Source organism: Cryptotermes secundus, unplaced genomic scaffold, assembly GCF_002891405.2.
Source record: "Cryptotermes secundus unplaced genomic scaffold, Csec_1.0 scaffold47, whole genome shotgun sequence".
Taxonomy (NCBI): domain Eukaryota; kingdom Metazoa; phylum Arthropoda; class Insecta; order Blattodea; family Kalotermitidae; genus Cryptotermes; species Cryptotermes secundus.
In genome coordinates this window covers 2,286,128-2,303,559 of record NW_019721002.1, presented here as the reverse complement: position 1 = coordinate 2,303,559, position 17,432 = coordinate 2,286,128, and the positions used below count along the sequence as shown (strand labels likewise).

Genomic DNA, 17,432 nt, shown 5'->3' with positions numbered 1-17,432 from the left:
GGGTATACCTATGACATGAAGGTTTACTTAGGAAAAGACAGGAAACGTGCCAGCCAAGACGTGACAGCGACACATGCTACAATTAGGGACCTATGCAGGTGTATTGAGGGCGTAGGTCACAAACTGTACATGGACAATTTCTTTTTGTCACCAGACTTGTTCGACGACCTGATGACAAAGGACATAATGTGCTGTGGGACAGTCAGACCTAATCGGAAGGGCTTGCCTGACGATTTTCGACGAAGACAATTTCGACTGAAGAAAGGTGACATTCGTGTTAGGGTGAGATGGAACTTGACAGCACTAGTTTGGAAGGACAAACGTGACGTACACATACTGACAAACATTCACTGTCCAAAAATCATGTAAATAGAACAACAATTTATATTTTTAATTTAATTTAAAAAAAACCTTACATGCGTGGAATCCACGACATCATATGATGTCATTCGGCCAGCTGCCCTAACTTTTAACGACATCATATGATGATGTTCGTCTGATAAAGGTTAAGTTAGGCAGTGAGCAGAAGCAGAGAATGTCAACGACAGCCATAGCATGGAACTTGTATGAGCAGATTGAGTTGCTGAGCAGCACATTCAGAAGACCCCTGGAATATTTTTATGTCTGTTGTACACCAGACATTGCGGAACTAATACAGAGAAACAAGTCGGTTTTTAGAAAACACGCCTAATCTAAAACTAAAATCCAGGACCCATCGCTGGGCTGATATTGAAAACTACATAATTATAAAATATTCCCAGTATCTGCCACTTGAGTTGCAGCCATGTTTCCAGTGGTATAAACGTTTTAGTGAAGATTTCACAGCCTGTAAAAGATAAGGGTTTTGCAGTGATGTTTGGAAGAACAGTTCAGTTCAGTCATCCATACTAGCCTTGAGCTTGCAAAGGAAGTACAGTTTTTAAGAAACTGTGTTTATCATTGAGGTATTCACAGTGTCACTAGACAGATTCATTAGCCGACTATTAAGATAGTGTTTCATTTCTGAACATTAGGCATCAGTCAAGAACTCATATACTCAGGGCTTTAGGTGGGGCGGGATGGCATCCCGGTTCTTTTCTAAATGGCTTAAAAGCATCCTGTTACTTCTTTGGCAGTAAATGCAATGTACAATACCTTTTTTGTTGTTATCTGTTTCATGGTTGTACAGGCTACTCCCCTGCGTCGTCTAACTAAATTTTGCTTTCGTGTGGTACTGTTTGAAGCACCCGAGAATGCACAGTCCTATATCACATTTCTCGCACTTCGTCTGAACGCGTTTCCTCTTTCCACGTGCAGAACGATCCCGGTTCTATTTTCATTCCACCTGAAGCACTCCATATACTGCATGTGCATGACTGAGGCACATGTGTGAGATCACGTAGTCTGAACAGAAATGAAAGTCAGTGACGACAGTAACTGATATTTTTAGAATGACACCAAAAGTACAGAATTTTAACTTTTATGTAATGGCTATAGAAATGAAAATACAGATACATGAAGTTTGATAATTTGTCTTTCAGAGAGTTTTTGTTCCTTAATTTTGTAACGACACATGATTGAGATATTGCATTTTAATAGGGGAGCAAAAATTATCGAATTAAACGCAGCAGTGACAAATTTAAATGTTCCAGGGAATTTAATGTGCCACTGTGGGAGAGATAAGAACAGAAAAGAAGCACTTAACTGGTTAAATGCATATGCCCTGGAATCTCACACCCACAATCTACCTACATCCAAGGAAATGCTCCTTTAAGTGAAAAACAAAACAAATCTTCAGACTTGCTTGTAAATCCAGTTTAAACTTGTTCTTTTTTTTAAGCGTGGAGCTGTGTTGGGAGTAACAGTCTGTTGAGTTGTATGAAATCTGAAAACTGATTATAATCAGTTTTCAGATTTCAGGTAATAATTATTACCTGCATGAAACTGACAAAACTTGTTTGTCCAAATGCCCCAGAAGATCATCTTGGGGTCAGATATTATTAGAATGTCTCAGTATTAAGTGTAATTAAAATCTGGCAATGAATATGGTAGACATTTCTTTTAAAAGAACTAATTGTCATAATTCAAGTTCTAGGTCATATTGTTGGGTGTGGACAGAATTTTAATTTGGTCAGTATAATCCAGTGAGCCTAAACAGAGAAAATTTCAGTGATGGAACAGGTAGTCATAGTAGTTGCTTTGTTTCACACTTGCTTGGTCTTGTGTTATATTATTTTCACAGCTACTGATGCCAGGTCAGTCTGTTATTCTGGTTATATGGCAGTGGTAATCTGCTGTTTATCAAAACATACTTTAGCCTAAGACCCATATTGTACTCGGTTTACAGTCTGTCTCATTGTTGTTAAATATTTTGCAGGTTACTGAACTTTGATGTGGACAAGTGGGTGCACCTGAACTGTGCCCTGTGGTCAGACGATGTGTATGAGACCGTGAACGGGGCGTTAATGAATCTAGAGAACTCGCTACAGCAGAGTCTTGTGCTCAACTGTGTTGTATGCCATCGTACAGGTGCAACCCTTCGCTGTTTCAAACTTCGCTGTTCCAATGTGTATCATTTGGGCTGTGCTGTTAAAGATGGCTGTGTTTTCTTTAAGAACAAGGTGATTGGAGATTAAATATTCTTCTTCAGAAGTTTACACTTTCATGTGGTTGGTTATTTGGCAGTCTTCCCTCTCCATCCATATTGTCTTTCCGAAGCTCCTTGTATTCCTCCCATGTTCTTTGTTCTTTGAATCATCTGTCATGTCCTGTTATGTCCTCTTGATGGTGATCTTTTTTGTTTTCATGTTCAGAACCTTCTTTGAGATTCTCTTTTCAGTCTTGTCTCTTTCATTAAATGGTCTCTGTTTTGGTTGTTTGTTGGTTTAGCTTCTGTAGTTGCGCAGCTCTCATCTCTGCTGCTGTTTTTCTGCTAATTTCTGCCCTTCTTTGTTTCCGTGTTTCTGCTTAATGCTTTAATATGGGTACATAAGTTGCTAAACATTTTTCCTGCCTTTGGCATTCATCATTTCCAAAGTTCAGTGCAATTCCCATTTAATATTCAGTTTCAGTGGTCCCAAATCGATAAACTTAGGACTAAATTACCTTAATTTAAAATTCTTCCTGGTTTAATGTACAAACCCACTCCTTCCCAGGAAACCTTCAATGGGGGTCTCGATATATATATATATCCCTTACTGACTGATTGCACTTTCCTGCAGCTTTTATTCTTTCTGTACTTTCTTCTTTTACTCGTTGGTCTTTCACTGCTTTATTTTCTAGGCATTAAGAACTTTTGTTTACTTTGTATTAAATTTCAACATTTTGGTCTATACTGTATGGCATGTGTATATGTTGTAACTGTACATTCATCCAAGTTCACCCTTAATCCTAAATCTTTACACAACCTAAAATTTGTTCCCCAGAGTACTGTTGCATGTAGGCTCCTGCAGGGATGTGTTTACCAAAGTAATGTGTAGACTCCTGCAGGAACATGTTTACCAAAGTACTGTTGCATGTAGGCTCCTGCAGGAATGTGTCTCCCAAAGTACTGTTGCATGTAGGCTCCTGCAGGAATGTGTTTACCGAAGTAATGTTGCATGTAGGCTCCTGCAGGAATGTGTTTACCAAAGTACTGTTGCGTGTAGGCTCCTGCAGGAATGCGTTTACCAAAGTACTGTTGTGTGTAGGCTCCTGCAGGAATATGTTTACCAAAGTACTGTTGTGTGTAGGCTTCTGCAGGAATGTGTTTACCAAATCGTTGCCTATGAATTGGTGTATGCGTCATGTTGCTCCATCCTTAAGGCTGTTCATCCTGAACAGCCTACACCATTCCTTTGTTTCCTAGGGCTGGGCTTGCAATATCTGTGATCAAGCTCACGTCCTTCCCGTGGCTCGGCTTTTCTCAATGTTTACTCTCCAACCACTACTGCTGCTTCTTCCTTTAGGCCATGCATCCCAAGTGACCACCTGGTAAGTTGCCAGTCAGTCTAGGTTTATCAACATTCACTTTCACCAGTTGGGGGCAAAACTATTTACAATGGCCAGTGCTCTTACTCTTGTGTGCAGTGTCTTTTTCCATTTTGGAGGGGACTAAGCCCTCCACAATATCCCATCACTTGTTTTTCACAACCCACTGGAAATCCAAACTGCTCACTTCATGATCTCCAGTCTAAAAATCTGACTGACAGTCTTGTCGAATACCCTTTTGCTTCCTGGATATACCTTCTATCTCAGGCCTTGGTTCCTTATTCCATTCTTGCATTCCTGGTCCTTCCAGTGTCTCTTCTCGTCCTTTCTGGGTTCTTAGTGCAACATTTCCCCTACTGTGTCCCTTGCACCCTGCCACTTCTGCACATTGGGTTATCCATCTGCAGGCAGCAGCCAACTTCTCCCACCCACCCTTACCCTGGGGCCATTCCTTTGGCTTTTTGTGGTGCCCTGTGGCCAGATTGCAATTCCCTTGCCGCTTATTCAGTGCTGTGCCGGTTTCCATTGCAGCATCTTCCTTAGGGACCTCATGCTGCACCCCAAACTCTATTTCTTCTGGTTTTGCCTCCATCTTTTCTAGACTGACATCCGTCGGGGCTTCGATCCTTACATGACTGGCTCTCATTTCTGCCATCAACTCCTCATGGTTCGCTTCTGTTTTGGGGTGATATGCATCCCTGCAGGAGATGAGAATACCTTGAAGGACCTCAAACTTCTCATTATTGGCTCTCATTTCAGCCAGCAGGCGTGCCATCATTTGTTTTACTTCCCTACACAATGCAATCTTCTATCCAATCCCACTCCTGACACCAAATTTTCATGCATAGGCAGCCATGGGGTTGTGTTTACTGAGTCTTTGCGTAGCAATGTGTCTATACATGACTTATTATTATTATTGGAAGGGGTTGGTTTCCCCATGCACTGCGACTAGTTGTTAATCTATTGTGCATCCCCCTTTGATATTCTACCAGTCGCCATGTCCTTCCAGTACTGGTGCTCACTATCAGCCCCGTTCTGCCAGCTAGGTCGGCCCTCTGTGGCAGTGGTCCCCAATACTTCCCCCATCTACCGGAGGAATTGGAAACTACTTGGGCGGCAGAACTTTGCCTAATTTTGCTCAGAGGTCCCCTAGAGACATAAGGATCTTTTACGTGCCATAAATCTACGACATGGGACACACGGCTTGAATTCCCTCCCAGAGGACTTGTTCCCTGAATTTTTCCGCCCTTAAAAATTCCATGACCTCTGCCGGGTTTGAACTCTCGTGCCTTGAGTCATGAGGTGGGAACGTTACCCCTAGACTACGGAGGCTGCTGAACGTCTATACATGACAGTACCATCATTCAGCTCCCATGTAATTATTGCCTTCAGCATGTATTTCATTGTGAACCATATTTTCTGTTATTCTTTAGAATGAAAACTGCTAGGAGATCTGTTGTGTTCTGCTTCTTTGTGCTAACATTGTGCATTTATCTGTTGCAACAGTCTACCTATTGTGCTGCTCACATCCCAAAGAATGAGAAAGACAATGAACTGACAACATTGTCAGTGTTCCGACGCGTGTATGTGAATCGCGATGAGAATCGTCAGGTGGCAACTGTGATGCACCAGGATCATAACAATCTCTTACGTGTGGGCAGTCTCATCTTTCTGAGTGTGGGTCAGCTGTTGCCTCACCAGCTTCAAGCCTTCCATACACCCAACTATATTTATCCAATTGGATACAAGATTGTAAGTTTGCAGTCAGATTCTGTGATAAATGTTGAACACAAACATCATGTAACATGAATATTAGTACTGTGTTTTCTCATGTTCTTTTTGCCCCTAAACAAACAATGCACCCTGCATGATATTTGTCAAGAAATAAAAGAAATACCAAATATTTTGTGAGTTTGTTGAAGTATTGAAGCATGCGTATCAAGTGCAAGTGTGCATATTACGTAGTTCCACAAAATTTAAACGTGATATTTCTCATTTGTTTTTTATGTGGCCATTCATTTTATAGAGTGTGACATTCTGCTGCTGGCAAAACATTTTCTTTTTATGCACACAAATAATTTCTCTCAAAATGGAAAAAACAATCCATGCCCAGTTGATACTGCACATTTGAACATCCATTTCTCACTTATATACTTTTTTTTTATTGCTAGTGTACTGTGGCCACCTCTGGCCTATTGTACCAGCCCCAGATGATAGGTGAGGGTGATTGTGGAGCAATTGGTGGAATGAAGATTGGCAGGGGAAACCAAAGTACTCAGAGAAAACCTGCCCCAGCGCCACTTTGTCCACCACAAATCCCACTTGATCAGATCCGGGATTGAACCCGGGCCGCCGCGGTGGGAAGCCAGTACTAACCACTTGAGCTATGGCATGGCCACTTATAAGCTTTTCTTTTTTATTTCATGAATGGATGTATTTTCTACCAGTATTGTCTGATGTATTGTGCATCTGAAATGTTACAAAAATGCAGTGTTCCTTTTTGAAGGTGTAATATATTAAAATAGTACACAAAGTATTTAAGTGTTCAGGTTTTTAAGCAGGTGAGCTGAAAGCATTTCCTCTATTTCCTTCTCTCAGGTCCGTTTCTATTGGAGCATGAGGGTACCCAACAAAAGATGTCGTTACGTTTGTTCAATCCATGATGTTGCTGGTCGACCTGAATTCCGAGTGCTAGTTCAGGAACCATGTCAGGATGACCTGGAACTGCGAGACACCACTCCTCGAGCTGTGTGGGCTAGAATCCTCGAACCCCTCGCCACCCTCAGGAAGGAGATGGAAGGCGTTCAAGTGTTCCCTCGTTACATTTCTGGAGAGGATCTGTTTGGCTTGACAGAGCCTGCTGTGGTCAGAGTTCTGGAGAGTCTGCCAGGTATGAGATTGACAGGAACCATGGAAGGAACTAGATAGCTGCAGGAATTTTGTGAAGATTGCACTTCAGTGTTGAGGCCTGTGCACATGGGTGAGGTTACTGAATAAGATGGTTATGTATGATTTCTCATGTCTCTTCAGAACAGTTTATTCACCTGCTTCTAGTGAATGGCATTATCATATTCATTGTTTCAGTCTTATGCCAAGTTGATGCTTCTCCTTGACTTGCAGATTTAAATTGTAATTTGAGCAGGAATGATGTTTGAGAAGCATCAGCGTTCAGAAGTGTGTTGCTCCGGAATGGAACGTGAGTGTTGTGAATAGTGACTGGGGGCTGTAGTCACTTGTATTCATCTTCCTCATTTCCTACAATGGACATGTAGCTCAAATTGAGAAACAGAAAGCCATTCAGAATTTTGGTGGGGAAGCTTGTTTGAAAGTAGCCACTTGGAATACTGAGAAGGAGATTAACCTAAATGTTACACGATTGGTTGTGAATGTCTTGGATGGAACAGGTTCATATTCATGTATGAGCTTCAGTATTAGCAGAATTATTTTTATTTACTCAATGTACATATATTTATTTGAGGCTACGAGTGTCTGTGTGTGAGTAGTCACAGCCACTCTTGTTATTCTTGTGGTATGTCATGTTCTACTGTTTTTCTGTTTTCCATTTGAATCACTACTTATATTTAATTCTTCTTTTAACAGGAGTTGAAACCCTGACGGACTATCGATTCAAGTATGGACGAAATCCTCTGCTCGAGTTGCCGCTGGCTGTGAATCCAACTGGCTGTGCACGAACGGAACCAAAACTGAGAAACCAGTTTCTGTGGAAGCGACCTCACACTCAAAGGACAGGTTCATCATCCAGACCAATTTTTGTTCCGACAGCAACCGTGGCTGGTGAAGCAGCATGCCCATACTCAAAACAATTTGTACACTCAAAGAGTTCACAGTACAAGAAAATGAAACAGGAATGGAGGAATAATGTCTATCTTGCCAGGTACTGTCTTAGCAGCAACCGGTTCAAGTCCCTGTTCTTTTTTAATGGCCCTGAAAATCAAAGTGCTGAGTATATGCACTACCTGCATTTTGCTCAGACAATGCATTATACGTATGTTTAACTGTGAGGTAGGAACTGAATTTTTAAATACTTTATTGTATGTTTTGTGCTTCCTGCCAGGGTTTGGGCCAGTGCCCTGTTCTGATCTAACTTTTTTGGTTCCTCTGCATTTCTCATGGTCATCCCATATCTCATTTGTAAAGTAAAGCCTGATTGATATGGGTGTCCCTAAGAGATGACATCCTGATCACATGTCTTTTTTCTGTCCGTTTTATTAGCTTTGATCCCACATACTATTTTACTACTTATAATTCCCCCTTGTCACTCTTTGTGAGGATCTCATAAAACTCATTTTTCACAGTTTTGAATAATTTCTCACCTGTGTTCATAGGACCTGTGATTCATATCCACATTAGAAAGACTTCCTGTTTATGCTCAACTTATGTTCAATTTCCATAATAATTTCATAATTTTATTTACATCCATAACTGTAAAATATACAATCGGATAAAGTCAAAGGGAATATATAGATTTAATAACAATCACACCTAACATAATCAAAGAATACATAAATACTTAAATATATTATATAAAAAAAAAACCACCAGCACATGCATTAACAGACAATTACAGTCATTTAATTCAACATCTTACGTATAAAAAACTCCTGAAGAGAGTAGAAGGCACTATGCAACAAATAACACTTCAATTTCCTCCTAAACACTTTAAAATCAGATACATTCTTTAACTCCATGCGAAGATTATTGTATAGTTTTATGCCCATGTTTATCACACTTCTCTTACAACGATTTGTATTACAATGTTGGGCATACAGATTATGTTTATGCTTTGTATGTATTGTAATTATGCACATCAGAGTTCAGAGTTGTATAGATTCTATTTTTTATGATAAAACATAAAATCTCCAGTATATACAAAGAAGTAACAGTTAAAATTTCTAACTCACCAAACAGCCTTCTGCAGGATGCCCGATTATCAACGCCCATAATGGCTCTTATGCATTTTTTTTTGTACTTCAAAAACTGTATCTCTTTACCTCCACCACCCCAAAACATAATACCATACTTAAATATGGATTCAAATTTAGTAAAATATACATTTCTTAATACCTGTAAACTAACAGAATTACGTAAGGATTTGATCAGATATAAAGCCTTGCTCAGCTTAAGGCAGATATATTGAGTGTGATTCAACCAGCTCAAATTTTCAGAGATATCAATACCCAAGAATTTCACCGAAGATGAATATACTAATTCCCTATTGAATAAACGTATGACCGGTCTGTTCCTAGAAGTAGATCCTTTTCCATGGAAAAATAATACTTTGGTCTTGTCAGTGTTAACAAAAAGTTGATTCACATTAAACCAGCTTTCTAGTTGATCAATAACCTTTTTGATTTTTATATTTAAAGAACTAAGAGAGTTATCAGTGAACAGTATATTAGTGTCATCTGCAAATAGTACAACCATGCCCATACTTTCCCAAAATGGCCATTTACTGTTCTATGGTTTCCTGTTTTGTCCTAAATCCGTATTCACGTCGTCTGATATTTTTCATTCAAAGTATTTACATGTAGACGTGTGGTTGTAATTTCTCCCATTGCTGTTCTTGCCCTCTTTGATTGTGTACATGCTAAACCATCATTTTTGTTTTTGTACCTGCAATTTCCATATATTCATGTATATTTTTTTTAACTTCAGGTTGAGTATTCTAATTCAGCCAGAATTTAATATTCAGATGGGTGATGAGCTGCATAACTGAGAATTATTTTCTATGTCTTGTTGGTACTTTGCCTGTGTAGCTGTTTTATTAGTAATTTTAGATGCATGTTGTAGTTGAATATGCATTTAAAATGTCTAGGGACTGGTTTAATAGAGTAACAAATGATGATGCTTGTAGGTCCAAAATCCAAGGTTTGGGTCTGTACGCTGCTCGGGATTTGGAACGTCACACAATGGTGATAGAATATATTGGTGAGGTGATTCGAACGGAACTCTCTGAGCTGCGGGAGAAGCTGTACGAGGCCAGAGTGAGTTGTTACTTGAGTTGTTCTCTGCAGCGTGTATAGCCCAGTACATTAATCTCTCCCAGTGTGCAGAAGTTTGACTTCTCTGAACCAGTTTGCTGGAAGGACCGGCAAGGAAATGTAGGGAATGTAAACAACGTACAGTACGGACAGCACTTTGTAAGATGAGGCACCGACTAAATAGTTAACATTAATTTACTACATCTACGTCATGAGCCTCCTGTAAAATCTTATATACAAAAAGAAAAAATATAGAATATTCCAATTTGTCCATGGGAACGTGCGAAATTACAGAACCAACGACTGATTCAATATTATAAAACATCAATTAAAATTTTTTTCTTGTTTCATACTACAACTTCTGTTTTTTTATATAATCTGATTTATTGTATTTCTTACGTCAAGTGTTTTATATGATTAATAGTATTGTATCCAGTTTAATAGTACTGCAGTTCAGTGGTGTATGTATGTTAACCATGTATTTGCTGATGGCTATTGATAGCCGAAACATGTAGCAGAGCCGTAGCTGGGCACTGACCTTGATAGTTGTTGTGTTGTGACGGTTAATAAAGAGGTTGTATATTGTAACACAACAGGATGCATGAAATGAAAATAGTAAGCGGTACCTTTTCTATACATTATACTATAACATATGTCTTGTATGTTGTATGATGCTCAGTAGCTTTTTAATACTAAGTGAGCTATAGTGCAGCTTTCTCTATCACTCTGTTTGTTGGAACTGCAAAGCAAGAACACGATGTTCCTTTCTATTCTGCAGAATCGTGGCATTTATATGTTTCGACTGGATGAAGATCGAGTTGTGGATGCTACTCTCTCAGGGGGACTTGCTCGATACATTAACCACTCATGCAACCCAAACTGCGTGGCCGAGATTGTAGAAGTGGAGCGAGACCTCAGGATAATCATTTTTGCAAAAAGACGTATCTCCCGTGGAGAAGAGGTCAGTGTAATGTATGAGTGGTTGCAATAAAATCCCGGTGGAAGTTGACCATAATGTCAATTTAGATTCTGAAATGACCACTCAAGTTTTTATTTCTTCTGTTCAAATTGTATTGGAGGGACCTTTCATGAACTGGTGGTACTTTGCATTTGGGACTGTAATGGTCCTGCTGTTTCGGTTTGTTAACCATCTTCTGGGAATAGGGGATTAAAATCAGCCAATAGTACTGGACCGAGAAGAGATGAAGTGACAGGAGGTTGGAGAAAACTACATAATGAGGAGCTTCATAACTTATACTCTTCCCTAAGTATAATTAGAATGGTCAAGTCAAGGAGGATGAGGGGGGCAGGGCATGTAGCATGAATGGGGGAGAAAAGGAATGCATATAGGATATTGGTGTGAAAGCCAGAAGGAAAGAGACCACTGGGAAGACCAAGGCATAGGTGTGTGGACAATATGAAAATGGATCTTAGAAAGGTAGGATGGGAAAGTATGGATTGGATTGATCTGGCTGATGATAGGGACCAGTGAAGGGCTCTTGTGAACACGGTAATGAACATTCAGGTTCCATAAAATGCTGGGAAATTCTTGTGTACCTGTAAATTTGGCTTCTCCTCAAGAAGGGCTCAGCTCCATAAGTAAGTAAACTTGGTATGTCAGTTGCTAAGCTTGCTGTCCTAGTGCTCTTTCCTCTTTTTCAAGACACAGCCAGTTCATGTATTTATCTGAATTGTACAGTGGCAAACACTAGTAGTATTATTCTACTGTGTTACTTGCATGCATCACATTGGAAAGAAACTGAAGTGATGTTTGAAATTGTGCTCTTGTTTTCAGTTGGCATATGACTACAAGTTTGACATTGAAGATGACCAACACAAGATTCCATGCAACTGTGGTGCACCAAACTGTAGGAAATGGATGAACTAAGTGGTACAGAAATAGCAGTAACTACATTCCCTTAATAACTAAGTCAAGCAATTCCTCCGATGTGAGAAACCATGATTAGGTTTCGGTCTTGTAGATTATTTTTACACTACAAATAGTATAAGTGATGATAAAAGAAGCTTTACTGTGTACCGATATTAAAGCCTTAAGGCAAGAATGGATTTCCTATGTAGTGTAATTTTTATATTGGGCACTTTGTGTTTATGTGCGTGCATGTATGCGTGTGGCTTAGTAGTGAATGAGAAATATATTCTGTATAGATACATTGCAGATATGCTGTTGCCCTAGAATGTAAGCACTTGTAACAGCCATTAGTAGAATGAGGTACATATAATTAGAATGTGACACAGTATATGGTAGAAGTTTACCAACGTTTTGAGGGAACATTCTGCCCCCATCTTCAGGGTTGAAGAGTGGAGCCAGCAAGTAGCTTGCTGGTTGCTTGCTTGGCTTAGTCTTATTTCTACTATGCAGATGGAGGAAGTGCATTTTTAAAAAATGTGGTAAACTTCTACTGGACACATGGTGTCACATTCTGGAAAGTAATAATTTTGTAGTCATTGCTATAAGAAGCTCACATCCAACATAAATGGAATTGTGTGGAAGTTTTGCTTCAAGAGGGGACTGCTTAGAAAATCATATTGTTTGTCAGGTCATGATGTGTACATAGTTATTCACTCTGTAAATAAAAGAATCCTTCTATTCATGGCTTTGCAGTGCTTCATGATCAGTTGAGCAGAAACTTAGTATTTGTTATGACTGCATTGGCGTGCCTGGTTCATATACATTGCAGAAAATGTGTGTTGATATGTCTGTAACATTTAAGTACCCAAGTGCTATTGTGTCTTAATATTGTAAAATGTTCTGATGTGGAGATGCATGTGAAGTAGTAGCTCCGAAACATATGTTTTGTTGGAAGGCGACTGAACGCCAGTGGGTGGGGCAGGACACCTGAAAATCTCTGACAATTGACATGCAGGTAAATGTCTGATAGCATATCTGCCTTCACTGCACTCCCTTTACTATTACAGTGCAAGTTTTTTTTTTTGGTTTAACTGTTGGTAACACTGCTGTATTGAGGATGTTGCCATTTGTTATGAAGTTACTCTGTCCTTTTCCCTCCTATAATTTTAAAGATGAATGACACCTCATACATATGTGAAAATGAAATATGTGTTGAATTGCAGTCTTTTTTTTTTTTTAATTTGTTTCGATTTCTGATGCAGTCACCTGTAAACCAGGATCTCAAGTACTTTATGCAAGGAAGAAGGCCAGTTGGCCAGTAGTCTCCAGCCCTCATATTTTCTTCTGTGTTGGAACATCAGACTCTGCAAAATTAAAATTGGCACCTCTTTAACACTTGTTCTCAGAAGTAAGCAGCACAGTTTTATATTTGGTCTGACACGCAAACTCATCAAGATATAATTACTACATACCTCATTACTGAATATCACTGTGGTTGCCTTCAAACTCCTCCCCTTGGGAAGCTGTGCACCAATGCCAGTGCCTAGTCCTCCCTTCAAAACAATTCTGGAACTGATTTTGTGGAATGGCCTTCAGAGCTGCTGTTATTACTGTCATCAAAATACCTTCCTTTCAATATTTTCTTTATCTTTGAGAACAGGAAAGTCATTGGGGTCTAGATCCGGTGAAGAGGGAGGGTGTTCAGCACAGTTACTTGTTTCCTAGCTAAAATCTCTCTCACAGACAATGCTGTAATTCAAGCTCTGACATTGTCGTGATGGCACACCAAAACATACTCAGACAATAATAGATTGCCATAGATAACAAGAACACAGCTGTGGAACACTGATATGCCAATGTCATCAAACCATAATGAGGTGTCTGTCCGCTGCTGTCACAGCAAGCACATCTTGGCCAGTTCGCGAGCTTTATTGTCAGACCTCATATGTCCATGTTTTCATAAATATCCAACTTTATCATTGCAGGTGATGTGGAAAGGAAACTAATGTTTGAAGATTTCTTATGGCTGGGAATATTTGCAATGAGAGAACCATGAAGGTATAACTGTAAGTGAAGAATGAAACACTAGACTGCTGCACCTATCATTTTCCCCCCAGTAATGTCTGTATGATGGTTGTTGCGGAAGAGGTGAACTTGTAACAGACCCCACAAAAATAAGTCACAGGGATTAATATCCGAGGGCTACAGTTACATTGGTATTTATTGTGGAAATTGGTGTGATGTTACTGACAAATTAAAATGTTTGTACAGCTTTTCCAGCATTTCAGTATGCAGACATGTATTGTCAGTGATGGGAGCACTTCACTGTTAAGTGGCTGTAGAGTTATGACACTGGTTACCTTTCCTCCTAGCAATATTGGACCAATAATGACTCAGGTACTAAGCCCACACCAAAATATGACTTGTCAGATGAAGAAGGCCTTCTGCTGCACATGGAATTTCACATGTTCAGGTGGAAAAGTGTCCTGTACACCATATTAGATCCTTTGTACAGTTATGTTTAACAGACTTGAAAAATTCTTTGCAAAGTGGAACCTTCCTTCAGCTCTGGCATTGAGAGGTTGCCATAATTTGATCTTGTGCTAGTAAAGAACAAGATCCTTACATGTTGATATGTGATTTGATCAAAGTTACCGCATTGGATCACAGTTATTTACTAATGTACTGATAGCTGCATTGTTAGGTATGTTTGTTGCAATACAGATGTTTTGGTTGAATAAAACTGTTCTTTTGATAAGAGGTTTTGAAAATAAACATGCCCTGTTGTAGACTCTATGCTGCTTTCTCGTGTATTTCTGTTCTTTGGGGTGTAGTGTGCTCATCTTAGCATTACAAAATTATATGCATTTAGAACTATATTTTTGCTTTTTAAGACATAGTATTTGATACTATATTGTAGCTACCCTCCTTCTCAGTTCCTTAGTGCACTGTTTCCACCTCAGGTGGCATCAAACACCGTAAAGATGTAAAGTGTATCACAGACAAGGTGTTGCTACTGGGCAGTTCAAGATTTCTGTTCAGTCTGAGAAGTAACGCTTTAAGGAATACAATTCACTGCAGTCTTTAGTTTTATGTGCTGTAAGTTCTGTATACATGTATCATGTTATTTGTTAAACAAATTACATTCATATATATACAATATATATATATAAAAATAAAAATGAAAATTTTTATGGTTTACCAGGCAGAGGTGTTAGTGTGGAAGATGTTAGGAGATGATTTTGAATTACACTGCATTTATGGTTGTGTGAGTTGGTGTGATAAACTGAAGTTGATAAAACTTGTTGTTGAAAGCAAGTGTCATCAGTTTCAGTTTGTGTTGTGAATAGCGGAAAATGGTAGGCCTCGATATTGTATTAAAATATGTAGATTCAAGTTCTTTGTGGATATTTTCTATTTTTAGTTATGTGTACATATATTATATATATATTAAATTTAAGAAATAAAGGAAGTATAGAAGCTAACTTGCCAAAGTAAACATGTTTGTTAAATGCTTGTTTAGGTGACATGAACTTGTTCACATCAACAGTGTACTGCGACCAGTGCAATATGTGTGAGGCTGGTTCATATGATATTTCACTCTTTGTGATAATGGTGTTTTCCATAACTTGCCTTCATACAAGAATGTAAGAAACTTTAACGCAAATCATTGATGAGCGTTTCAAAGGGTACTTTTATATTTAAACTCATTGTTAGGTTGCATTTATTGTCATAAATGTCTGAGTAGTGATGTTTCCTAAGTTCAAATTCATAACTTCTTACCCCCTTACTTAGCCCTGTATGTTTCTTAAATGTACTAGCTGATCAGTCATTACCAAATTTTTAATTTTTTGGATGATTTATCTTCATTTACAAGTGGCTCTTATGTCATATCTACGTCACTGTCATAAACTGCTATAGAGGCATTTTAGTCGTGTACATGAGAACTATTTATCTTGTTTGGTTATTTTTTTGCAGTTATATATCAGATTCTTCAGTTGTTACACATAAATTGATCATGCTAAATGTTTCTATGTTTTTCTTGTGAAAGTGTTGTAATGTAGAGGTCAATCAGTATTTTATTAGTTTTTCATTGGAAGGAACTATTGCAAACATATATTACATTGAAGAAAGCTGTCTTCTGGGATGTGGCGCCACATCTCAGAGGATGGCTTTCTTCACAGTCACCGCCATGAAAACCTCAAATCTTATATATTACATTTTTATCACTTTTTCAGGCAGTGTAAAATGCTGATAAAAGTGACAAGTTAAAATGCTTTTATGTTATGATCTCCTGTTTGCATTAAATGTACCCACCTGGTAATATTTTAAACCAAAGTCTGTCTGATGTCTTGCAGGTTCTAGTTCTTCATATGTATATGTCAATTTTTCACTTAAACTATTTTGTGTTTTCATGTAAAGTACACATGCTTTCATGCTTCATTAATTTCACAGAAGGACAATCAATGAAACTGTATTATAAAGAGCTCTTCATAATACATAGCATTATGTTGAATGTTTTGTTGTGTGTAAATGAAATCATTGACATTTATACAAAGTATGAAATGAAGTTCTATGTAAAAAAAAAATCTTAGAAATTGTCTGTAATTTGTTTCTTCCTCGTGTATCCATCCTTGAATGCGAATAGGCACATCACACAATGAATATGGAATGTCTGGAACTAAAAGGATTTTTGACAACACCTCATTTTAATAAGTGGCTTGTTTTATTGGGATTGCTTACCAGACTGCAAAAGGATTTCTGTGAACTGTGATGGGACTGGACTAGCAAAAGATGTGTGCACTGATAGAACTCATCTCTGTTAAATTTCTATTTACTTAGCTTCCTTTCTGAAGGCCGGGGGGCAGTCTAAAATGACTTGAAACAAGAACCTAAAGGGATGTGGGGAGGCATCATCTCATTTTACTAACCAAGGAGGGTTAAATGAGCAGGATATGTAACATGTGTATGTATATTTATGTACATAATTTTAATGTGAACATGTGAAGGAATGATTCCATTTGGGTAAATAATAAAGGGGTGGAAATTGCTTTTCCAAATTTAATAATGTCCCAGATCAGTATACAAGCCCAGGGGAATGATCATCACAGAAAATGAAATTAGATTTACTCCCACAAGTATCACTGTTGAAAATGATAGTTATGATGCCCTAAGGCACTGGAAATAGCTTTCCCAAAATTTATCATCTGCATCCAAGTAGATGGTATCTGTCTCCATATGTGGTCCTGGAAATTGATGTTAAGAAGAGAGACTTTTACAGTGGAAGTATTAAGGATGAAATTCAGTCCTCATATAGTTTTGTATACACCACTTATGTCTGCTGTGGCACTGCCGTAGAAGTTACAGTGCCAGTTTCACTGTGCCCAGATGCCCCTAAAATTGGGTGATGATGTACTTAACTGTTCCCAGCCCAAATTATATTTAACAGCATACAAAAAGAATGCAACACCAATGTACATCAAATATCATGGGNGGGGGGGGGGGAAAGAAGTGAACTGCTGGATACTTTTTGAGGGGTCACATGATAGTTGTTCCAGTTGGCACCAACAGGAACAAATATATTATGTAAGTAAAAATATGTTTTTTTTTTT

At 38.6% G+C, this 17,432-nt stretch overlaps 1 protein-coding gene across 4 annotated transcripts in view; it reads left to right on the top strand.

The window, feature by feature from the left end:
* The window catches only part of LOC111873928 (histone-lysine N-methyltransferase 2C), a 113,909-nt gene extending 97,573 nt beyond the window's left edge, over positions 1–16,336 (top strand). For all 4 annotated transcript variants that reach the window (XM_033755252.1, XM_033755254.1, XM_033755247.1 and 1 more), the window contains 7 exons: positions 2,357–2,600; positions 5,455–5,700; positions 6,547–6,838; positions 7,549–7,843; positions 9,824–9,953; positions 10,729–10,911; positions 11,746–16,336. In XM_033755252.1, coding sequence (XP_033611143.1) covers positions 2,357–2,600; positions 5,455–5,700; positions 6,547–6,838; positions 7,549–7,843; positions 9,824–9,953; positions 10,729–10,911; positions 11,746–11,838 — 1,483 coding nt within the window. In that variant the 3' untranslated portion in view covers positions 11,839–16,336. The remainder of the gene's footprint in view (positions 1–2,356; positions 2,601–5,454; positions 5,701–6,546; positions 6,839–7,548; positions 7,844–9,823; positions 9,954–10,728; positions 10,912–11,745) is intronic.
* The last annotated feature ends 1,096 nt before the right edge of the window (positions 16,337–17,432 follow it).